Here is a 10,877-nt window from a genome sequence, read left to right as displayed (position 1 = left end):
TCTAACTTCACCATGGAACAAAAAAGATGCGTCCCATGATGGAATAGATGGCAGAACTTCACCCCGCTCCCTCCTGAAACCAAATGGCCAGAAAAACATGGGAACATAAAACCAAATACTATCCGATCCAACAATCTCCATGCATGAGTTTCCCAAGGGAGTTCACCGTCGGAGCCATCCAGAGAGCTCGACACTCCGGTCAGATCAAGGAGGATAAGCATCCAGTAGATCTTCGTCTTGACACGAGAGAAATAATAAGACGGTCACATTACTTCTTCGATGTGGAAGAATAGCCCCCCATGCCTCTATCCGCTGCACATCGATAACAAAGGAGGTTCAGAACCTCCACCGCAGTAGGAAACAGCAGGCGCACCAACGACATATGAGCAATGCCTTGTCCACCATCGCCGCACAACCATCCATCACCCCAGGGCCGACGAGGTACGTGCAGCAGCAGCGGCCTGCACGACCCAGGTCGGGCCCATGCGGCACAGATCGAGCCCACCCGACATGTTCCCGGTGATCGTCACGAATACGCGGTCTAGGCCACCGCATCCAGTCGCCAGCCGATCGCCCGCGTTCATCGCCGAGAGCACCACCACCGCGCACCAACCGGAGCTTCAACTCCACGAAGAAATGATCCACTTTCTACGCCTCCCCTCTGCCTTTTGCAACCGGGCGCCACCACCATTGCCAGTACCAGCGGTGGCAGCGGCAAGAGGAGCCACGTGGGGAGGTCTTGTGCTTGGGTTGTTGCCCTCTAGAGCCACCATCGCGCGGGCGACCCCGAAGGAGGGAGGCGTGGCCCGGGAGGAGGATGGAGGGGGTGGTTGGGAGGGATATGATGCTTGGAATTGAACTTTCAAAATTGTTCAGATGGTGTCCAATCAACGGTAGAAATTGTTTTCTTGTCATCTCTCTTGCGTATTCTTTCCTCCCTCTTTACACTCTCTTTCTTTCCTTTTTCTTGCGAGGAAGTGGCCTCCTCTGCAAGCTAAAACTTCACTTTTAAGACTACTAATTTCCTAGCTTCATAGCATACGAACCTATGTGGACCTGCGGAGAAGTATGTTGAGGCATACCATTTACCACGCCTTAAGTAAATTCGTGGAAGTTTTTGGAATGACGTAGAAAAAGGTAAATGCTAACGTAGCTGTGAATCCTAATATCTTGGGCCGTCATATGTTGTCCAATCAACAATTGAAGTTGGCTTCTGATGCTTGGAATCAAACTTTCAAAATTGGCACACTATATAGGGGTATAGATTTTGTAAAGTTTCATGAAGAACATAGAAAACAACTAGACCATGAAAGCGCGCGTTGCCGCGCCCGTACATATTTAAGAAAATTATAGATTTTGCATACATAAATATAGACATTTTCATCTTTTAGACAAAATTATTTGAAACAAAAATTATTCATATGTTTGTACGATGGATACAACCGTATTGCCCTGCACGCCATGTCTTGCTGTTGATTCTTATTAATTTGGGGAGTTTTTGTAGGAGCTAGTGGCGAAACTGAATTGGGGAAGAAATGAGTTGCCACATACCACAGTTCCAATTTGTTGGTACATTACATTTTTTGCCTTTTGTTGATGCTATAAACTGTTTGTTTGGAATAAAATTTACCAGATAAGTCTCTTGATATATAAGAAGGCATGCGTTGTCGGGCCCATGTATTTTAACACAAAATTATAAAAAGTAGTAGAGAAGATTTATACGATATAATAAATAAAGTTGATCAGTTCTGGTGCACGCACTATGTGACATCTCTTCAAATTTTGTTTGTATAACCAACAACAAGCACTCTTTACTTGGCAGAACGAATCCACATTTTGGAAGTAAAAGATTCTTTTAAAAAACATGTTTCTATATACAACAATGCTTCACAACAATGCTTTCTCCACCCCTAACAAATAATTATAAAAACCAATAACAAATACACGAATATGATTTCACAACACGACACAATGTTACACATTAAATGGAGATTCGAGGTTAACTTCATCAATTCATGTGGAACAATTTTTGTACTGTCCAAGAAACTAAGATAAAACACTAAACAAACATAAATAGGTTTAGTTCAAGATTAAGAAACAGGGTTCCACACCCTGCACTCAACATTAGTTTTGTCCTCATTCTGCAATGCCAAAAGATTAATCGATATAATTTAAGAATCATTATTTTGCAAACTCCAGCAAATAAGTATAAAATAAATACTCTGTTTGATCCATAATAAGTGTCGTGGTTTTAGTTTCATTTAACTAAAACCACAAGATTTATTACGGATAGGAGGAAGCAGTACTATAATACTCATAAACCTAAGACGGGCAATAATTATTAGATGACCAGAATATTCATATTGTATAAAAGAATCAAGAATCATTAAGTTGACCATGATAGGCGAAAAATCTGTCGCTTGGTTGCTCTGGTGCAATATCAATACCTGCAAATGAAGATCACCTTTTGCACATCATGTTACTGAAGTAAACCGGCAAAATACAGAATTAAGATCTGGTAAGTACATAGCTTGGAAATATAGTTAGAGATACCTGATAAAATTCTTTCCCGGTAGAATATTGAGCTAAGATCATAATCATTAATTAGCTTTGCATCAAAACTTATTTTGGTTGAAACATGTCCTGCTGGAAAGGTAAATCTTACGAGGATAGCTATACTAACATTCCAAAATAAACAGGATATTTCCAGTATTTCTTTCGGGTATACAACAAAGCTTTGCCTCATCTCATTCATGTATGATGAACTTCTACCATGGTAGCAACCTGCAAATGTTCATTCAAACAGAAAAATTATAGGCTACCAAACAATAAACATAATGGAAAGGAAACTTTCTAAGATTTTGTAAGAGCTTTAGTCTCACACAGTATTTCAGTTCAGCAAACAAAAGTAGAAGGATTAACATGAGTAGCACCTTCTTTCATGACTTAGAAACGAATCTGTAGTCGACTGTGTGAGTTCGTATTTAAGTCCTCACAACCAATAACCGGAACAACCCTCTGGACCAAATGACTGGACTTCTGAAAAGTTGCCCTCACCCTTTATAGAGCAGTGGGATGAAGAAGAAAAAAAAATCACGTTAAAAACTAAAGCAACATTAAGGTACAATATTCTCTCAAAATAAAAGCTTTGAGGCAGAATAGATTTCTCCCTGACTTCAACATCCAAGCATTACATCTGTGGGGGATCTGAGCTGCTTAGATATGAGAAATATCAGTGTAAACTGATTTGCACTAAATGAGTAAACAATCAAGGGAATCAAATTGGTGGCTAGCAACAACCATCACGCTTAAGCACTATCATCTTGAGTAATTCCATTCCCTGCTTGCACCAGAGGGACGAGCTGACTAATTCAGTAGACATGGCACTACTCACAGTAGCCAAACCCTGCCTGGAGGAGGATATGATGAAGGGACATGAATTATAGCGAGAATAACCTGCACCATAGCTATGAATTCACCGAAAGAAAGGAACATCAACTGTTTGAGTTGTGCAATGGCAGAGACCATGAGACACCCAAAGAATGCAGTATATCAGAAACCAAATCAAAAGTTATAGATACAATACCATGAGATGAGGCCAGGGAATGATAATCGAACGGAACCTGCTTGAGTTCAGATTGAACCTGAGTGGTTAATGAGAAGCTGCATATGGGAAACTTCCCCCAGATTTCCGTGTCTCCTTACCTCCTTCACAATTTCCCATGGGGCTCCCTTTGCAGCCGGAAAGTTGTGGAGCCACCGCTGCCTCCTTCGCATCATCAACCCGCTGCCACCTCCTCTTTACCCTCCTATTGCAGGCCAACAGGGTAGTAGGGGTGTGCTGCCGCGGCACCGGTATGCGTCACCGGGAAGAAATAAGGGATCTATGAATGAAGGAAACGCTGAAATGATCATATAAATACAAAAGGGGAAATTAAAGGAGATTTAGTAACGCATATCATTACCACCGTGCTCGACGGGAGTCTAAAGAGCCAGCAGCTCTACGCCAGCGGACGAGACGCTTGGGTTTACAGTCCCTGCTTGGTGCTTGCTGGACGTTAACTTGCGAAAATAACAACGGGCCGTGGAAGCGGTCAAAGCCCGGTGATCGGGGGGCCTGCCCCCGGCTGCATGGTTAACAACATATTGGCCCAATTAACGAGAAAGTATGGAGGTAGCTTTGTAGAGTAGCAGCCCAGCTATGTTTGGCTGGCCGGGTAATGCGCTATTACGTGCTAACCCGGCACCGTGGGAGGTTTGGATGATCTAAGCCGTTCAGAGGTAAGATCCAACGACTCAAGTTCTCAGGGCGCTGTGGTGGCTCCTAGCTTTCCATTATACTGTTAACTAATAAGAACCTCTATGATACCAAATGCATATAATATGAAAATGTTTCATGAAAGGATAAATACTTCCTACTCTTGGGTGTAGTTACACCCATATCTAATATACTACCATACGAAAGTATATAGGATACTTAATCAATTTGAGTATGTTTCTACACTATATCTAAGAAACTCCAAACCAAGTTTGGTGAAAAAAATGCAAATGAACCCACAGTTTGCACTATATATCCGAAATACATGCATATGTATACGTAAAAAATGAGTATACTGCCTACAAAGTAGTTTATATACTAACAAAATAGTTTTATATACTTCGTACCACATATACATACTCTCCGGTATGCTAGATACTCTCTAGATTATGAGTGTGAGTGTAACTATACCAGGGTGTAGTATGAATATATCCTTTCATTATAATTCAAATAATATAAATTTGGCATTATATATATTCATATCTTTGGTTAATATACATGATTAAATTTATAAAGATTTATTTTGGCTAAATTTGTATGCAAGCTGTTTTAGGTAGGAGGGAGTACCATTTTCTTATCTCTTGATTTTGATTTTGATGACGCCATCCACTTGGAAGATTTAAATGATACTCCCTCTGTTTCAATCTATAGTGCCTATAGATTTTCTACATTTGTTTCATAATATAAGATTATATATGTGTTTATTTGCAAAGAATCCCTTCCACCGAGATGAGCTGAATAGCTGGAAATAAGGAAACAAAACTAATCCCGTGCATAAAATCTGGAATTTCATCTCTCTCACGTCTCTCTCTATCTCACATCTCTCTCTCACGTCTCTCTTTCGTACGGTCCCTCTTTAGGGGATTTTGTGTTAAAAAATGAGTTACGCTAATTACCGTGTAGAAAATCTATAGGCACTATAGATTGAAACGGAAGGAGTAAAAGAATGATGTTTCAAATCTTACCCACTTAGTAGGAAATATCAAAAATTAATGTTGTGAAAAACTTTAAATGAAAAATCTATTTGCGCAGTTCTTTACATGTCATGCTAACTAACCAATTTATTTTTAGTAGTTACCTGTCTAACATATGATCGAGGTTATATCATATTGTCGAATCCACAATAGCCCTCTTATATGCATTTTGTGGTCTCTCACGGTCCCACTCCCAACCTCAAGTGTCCCCACAAGAGTTTTTTTAAGAGACTTCAAAGCTTAACTAGAAGTCGTGGGCGTGTGTCCCTAGGGGTGAAGTACTTCATGTGCCTTTCATGTTAGAACATATGTTAGGCCAGTGAGAGTGCCTCATGCGGCGTAGACTGCAACACGCGACGAGTTGTCCTTTGTGCGATCAAGCCATTGAGACGTTGAGACCATGCACATATCCTTTTCCAGAACTATGTGGAATGAGATGTTGCCTTGGATCCCTCCACTTTGAGCTCCCGCTGCTGAGAACGACTTCGTGGATTAGTGGTCGGTGGCGCTATGATCCACCACCCGCCTGCTATGCGGGGACACTTTATCGGTGATAATGGTCACAGCCTGTTGGATTTACAAGCATCCCAACCTGTGTTGGACAATGCTCAGCCCTATGTAGCCACCATGTTTCATACGGTTAAGGTTGAGGCACTTGCGTGGGCAAGTGCGGGCTAGGGGCACTTCACTAGTTGCTCCACTAGTAGTTGTTTGGGTTGAGCTATATTGTGCTGTGTTGGTCTAGTCTTGAGCTTATACACAAATCTTATTTTCTATTAGTGCACTGGGACAAAAAAACAAAGTTTCTCTTTTGATAATCTCTACAAGTGTATGAGGATAATTATGATGAGTTTTTTTTATTATAGACACTAATGTAGTAGTATTTCGAAACTAAGAGAGCAAGATGAAGTTGTCGGTCATCAAATGGAAATGATAAATAACCAAAGATACACCTGATTAGCAAATTATTACATGCAAAAGTCAGTTGTAATGACATTGCAAAGAAAGGTGAGCCAACACAAGCTTATTCACCACTTACAAACACCCAAAATAATAATTAAACATTCTAATCCTGGAGAAGTTGCCTCACTCCTTAATCATCGCAACCAGCATATTCTCCCAAAAAAGGTCAATTTGTAAAAAAAATGCTGAAAACTTTCCATCGATCACTCATGCCTATCCACCAAAAAGCCCTCCAAACCTCCCTAAAGCCCTGCACAAGGGGCCCATCACCCCACATCGCACAAGGTCATTATCACCAGCATCTCACTCAGTCTGCCTCGCACTCCCTCCTTCCACCTCACTCCCAAATCCCAGATTCCCCACTCAAACTCAACAATGGAGGACGCCCAGCTCCTCCTCTGTGGTGTTCTCGTCCTCCTTGTAAGCCACTCGCTTGCCAATGTCAATGGTGACTCCGACGTCTCCACCAGCAGCGGCAGCGGCACCAAGACCTACATCGTCTTCATGGACCCCTCGAGCATGCCGGCGGCGCACCCGTCCCCGGCACATTGGCACGCCGCGCACCTACAGTCCCTGTACATCGACCCGGCGCGCAGCCTTCTCTACTCCTACTCCTCAGCTGCCCACGGCTTCGCGGCGGCGCTGCTCCCGCACCATCTGCCGCTCCTCCGTGGTAGCCCCGGAGTGCTGCAGGTCGTGCCGGACACACTGTTCCAGCTCCACACCACGCGCACCCCTGAGTTCTTGGGGCTGCTCTCCCCGGCTTACCAGCCGGCCATCCACAACCTGGACGCGGCCTCGCACGACGTGGTCATAGGGGTTCTTGATACCGGCATCTGGCCGGATTCGCCGAGTCTCGCGGACGGCGACCTACCGCCGCCGCCCGCGCATTGGAGGGGGGTGTGTGAGGCTGGCGTAGACTTCCCGCCGAGCTCGTGCGGGAGGAAGCTGGTGGGCGCACGGAGCTTCTCGCGGGGCTTCCGCGCCGCGACCGCCGGCCGCGGGAGAATGGGTGCCGGGAGGCGGTCGGCGCGAGACAGGGATGGGCATGGGACGCACACGGCGACCACTGCGGCTGGCGCGGCGGTGGCGAACGCGAGCCTCTTCGGGTACGCCACGGGCACGGCACGCGGAATGGCGCCCGGGGCACGCGTGGCGGCGTACAAGGTGTGCTGGCCGGAGGGGTGCCTCGGCTCTGATATCCTTGCGGGCATCGACGCCGCCGTCGCCGACGGGGTGGGCGTGCTGTCCCTGTCTCTCGGCGGCGGCGCCGCGCCATACTTCCGGGACACCGTGGCGGTGGGCGCCTTCGGTGCGACGGCGGCTGGCGTCTTCGTGGCCTGCTCGGCAGGCAACTCTGGCCCGTCCGGCGCCACGGTGGCCAACTCCGCGCCGTGGGTCGCCACCGTCGGCGCGGGCACGCTGGACCGCGACTTCCCGGCGTACGTCACGCTCCCAACCGGGGCGCGTCTGTCCGGCGTGTCCCTCTACGCGGGTCCCGCCCAGTCCGCGCGCCCCGTCATGCTCCCTCTCGTTTACGGCGGCAGCGGCGACAATGCGAGCAAGCTCTGTCTCTCGGGCACGCTGGACCCGGCCTCCGTGCGCGGCAAGATTGTGCTCTGCGACCGCGGCGTCAACGCGCGTGTGGAGAAGGGCGCCGTCGTCAAGGCCGCTGGCGGCGCCGGGATGGTGCTGGCCAACACGGCGGCGAGCGGGGAGGAGCTCGTCGCGGACAGCCACCTACTCCCGGCCGTGGCGGTGGGGAAGCTCACTGGTGACAAGATACGGGACTACGCCGCGCGCGGTGGCAAGCCTATGGCAATGCTAAGTTTCGGCGGCACCATTCTTGGTGTCCGGCCGTCACCCGTCGTGGCGGCATTCAGCTCTCGCGGGCCGAACACCGTCGTGCCCGACGTCCTAAAGCCGGACATGATTGGTCCGGGGGTGAACATTCTGGCAGGGTGGACCGGCGTCGCGGGGCCCACCGGCCTCGCCAAAGACGGCCGCCGGACTCGCTTCAACATCATCTCCGGTCAGTGTCTATCCAGCCCATGCATTTTCAAGATTCAGTCTCTTCTCATAGGGAATTATCATGTTGTTATTATGTTTGGAATTACTCATTTACTGCTCCCACAGATTGACAATTCATAGACCATTACTTTGGTTTGTTGTGAAAAGGGCGCCATTTCATTTCAACTTTGGTTTGTTGTTGGAACAAACAGACAGCACTTGCTTTCACTGCCTTTTGCCAGGAGTGCACATGTAAATGGTCTAGACTAGATGTGAAATCTTTCAAAGGCGACATCAGCAAAGACAAGTTACTTTTTTTACTTTAGCTCCTTTCGAGTAAAAGTAAGACACTGCATGAGCCAAGGAGATACTCCTTGTTTGAGTCTACTTCTAACATGGTATCCCAGATCTTGTGATATTGGTAGCGGTTTCATTATCCACACTCGAGTTTCGTGAGATATCATTTGAATAGTAGTCTGAATAATGCAACTAGTTGCGGAATGTTTCCTCTCAGTTGCTGCTTCAGTTTTTCTCTTCTGGCTCAGCTGTTCGATTCTGAATTTTAATGATGTGTGTTGCATCGCCGTGATATATGCTTGATGTGGATGTTGACTTTTTTTTACAGACTTCTTTTATAGGATAACTTTGTGCTGTTGAATTCTGGGGACAAAAAACTTGTATAAGTAAATGCAATTTATGTTCCAATGCTGCTCATTTTTTTCTACTTTACTACTCCCATCGTTCCATAATATAACCAATGTACTCTATATTGGTAAAATCTTATATCATTGGACGGAGGGGGTATTTTATTGTAGCATGCTAGTGCTTAAATAATCCGTATGTCGTATGGTACATGTAGTTCATTATATAGTGTTACACGCTGATATCAGCTAAGCAGAAAGCCTGGAACTGATATGTCTCAGCAATATGGTTATGTTCTTCAGTAATGATATGGTTACTATATAAAGACCTGTTATTTATTTGATCTTGATCAACGCTTTTGATTCATGCAGGGACATCGATGTCTTGCCCTCACATTAGTGGAGTTGCTGCACTCCTCAAAGCCGCACACCCTAACTGGAGCCCTGCCGCCATCAAGTCGGCACTGATGACCACCTCATACATTGTCGACAACACAAACTCCTCCCTTCGGGATGCTGCAGGAAGCTTACCTGCAACCCCATTTGCTTTCGGTGCCGGCCATGTCAACCCACAGAAGGCGCTCTCTCCGGGCCTTGTATATGACATCTCTACCAACGACTATGTTGTCTTCCTCTGCTCTCTGGACTACAGTGAGACACATATCCGAGTAATAACCAAGATGTCTAACATCTCATGTCCACGAAAATCCCGTCCAGGTGATCTCAACTATCCATCATTTTCAGTCGTTTTCAAGAAGAAACCGAAGCACGTTATGAGGTATAGGAGGGAGCTAACCAATGTTGGTCCAGCAATGTCGGTTTACAATGTGAAGGTCAGCAGCCCTGCATCTGTTAGTGTTACAGTTACACCATCAAAACTTTTATTCAAGAAGGTGGGGCAAAAGCAGAGGTACTACGTCACCTTTGAATCGAAGGCTAGCCCAAGCCACGCGAAACCAGATTTTGGTTGGATATCATGGGTGGGTAATGAACATGTCGTTCGCAGTCCTGTCGCGTATACATGGAAGATGTGAGGACAGCAAGTTCAAGTCTTCATGATGTTTTAGTCATGTTCAGGAGAAGATGAAAGATAGATAGCTTGATGTAATTTGCCGATGGCTTCACAAAGAGAATCTGCGTGAAGCTCCCAACTGCAAACCTTGAGTTCTTTCTTCCTAGTGCCGGTCACTCACCGAACTTCACTTTCCCTTTAGTTACTAGTTGCCTAGCGAGAAGCTCGTGTGCTAATAACATGTGAGGTTTCTATTTCTTTTTTCTAGTTGATGCCTGGAAGCACCCGAACTGAAATGGGTCGGTTGTTTGATTGAAATGTGTAATTTATGCCCATCCTGGTGCTCGTGAACTAATGCAGAATAACATGATTTGATTTGATTTCTCTGGTTATGAGGTTAACTGGAACTGTATGTTTGCATCAACATGTTTTGTTTGGACTATTTTCATCAGATAAGCATTGCATGCAAATCCATTGATGGCAGTTGTGAGTATTACCAGTTAGCAGAAGTTCAGAACCCAGTTGGTCTCAAACAGAAGGCCTGAACTCTGGAATGAGGTCAAGTAGCCTGGTAGCAAGAAAAAAAATCAGGAAATTCTTCTTGGAATTTGTTGAGTGTTGAACTTTGAATTTTGTTTGGCTAGGCATTAGATTCTGAATCGAAGTTGCCATGGCTGTGCTTGATCAGAGGTAATCTATGTGAGCTTGACAAGTGACTATTCAGCTTCATGAGTTTTGAAACACCACATCCTGACGGAAATATCTCTTTTTGTAAGAAATTGGAAGCTTCATCATCCCTGCATCAGAGATGCATATGTCCAGCAAACATAGCCACAACGACAAATGTCACTCAGGACATCTCTATTCGTCAAAACTTGTCATAAATATATACCAGAAATGTTTATCATTGGCATTTTTGAAATATTAAAGATATGGTTATGTTGCCAGTCCATGTCGCT

General features: G+C 45.5%; 1 protein-coding gene across 1 annotated transcript; it reads left to right on the top strand.

Moving 5' to 3' along the window:
- Positions 1-6,543: 6,543 nt before the first annotated feature.
- LOC127335203 (subtilisin-like protease SBT1.8) lies at positions 6,544-10,302 on the top strand. The gene is made up of 2 exons (XM_051361812.2): positions 6,544-8,287; positions 9,279-10,302. The coding sequence occupies exons 1-2, from the start codon at positions 6,631-6,633 to the stop codon at positions 9,938-9,940; spliced, it is 2,319 nt and encodes a 772-aa protein (XP_051217772.1). The 5' UTR covers positions 6,544-6,630; the 3' UTR covers positions 9,941-10,302.
- The last annotated feature ends 575 nt before the right edge of the window (positions 10,303-10,877 follow it).

The sequence above is a fragment of the Lolium perenne genome, chromosome 2, assembly GCF_019359855.2.
Source record: "Lolium perenne isolate Kyuss_39 chromosome 2, Kyuss_2.0, whole genome shotgun sequence".
Lineage (NCBI taxonomy): Eukaryota > Viridiplantae > Streptophyta > Magnoliopsida > Poales > Poaceae > Lolium > Lolium perenne.
The sequence above is the reverse complement of the archived record's forward strand: the minus strand, read 5'-3'. Positions and strand labels throughout refer to the sequence as shown.

Bases quoted from the DNA above. Each gene is read 5' to 3' on its own strand.
- LOC127335203 (XM_051361812.2), top strand. From the start codon at position 6,631: ATGGAGGACGCCCAGCTCCTCCTCTGTGGTGTTCTCGTCCTCCTTGTA. The intron at 8,288-9,278 runs GTCAGTGTCTAT...TGATTCATGCAG, and splicing joins TCGCTTCAACATCATCTCCG to GGACATCGATGTCTTGCCCT.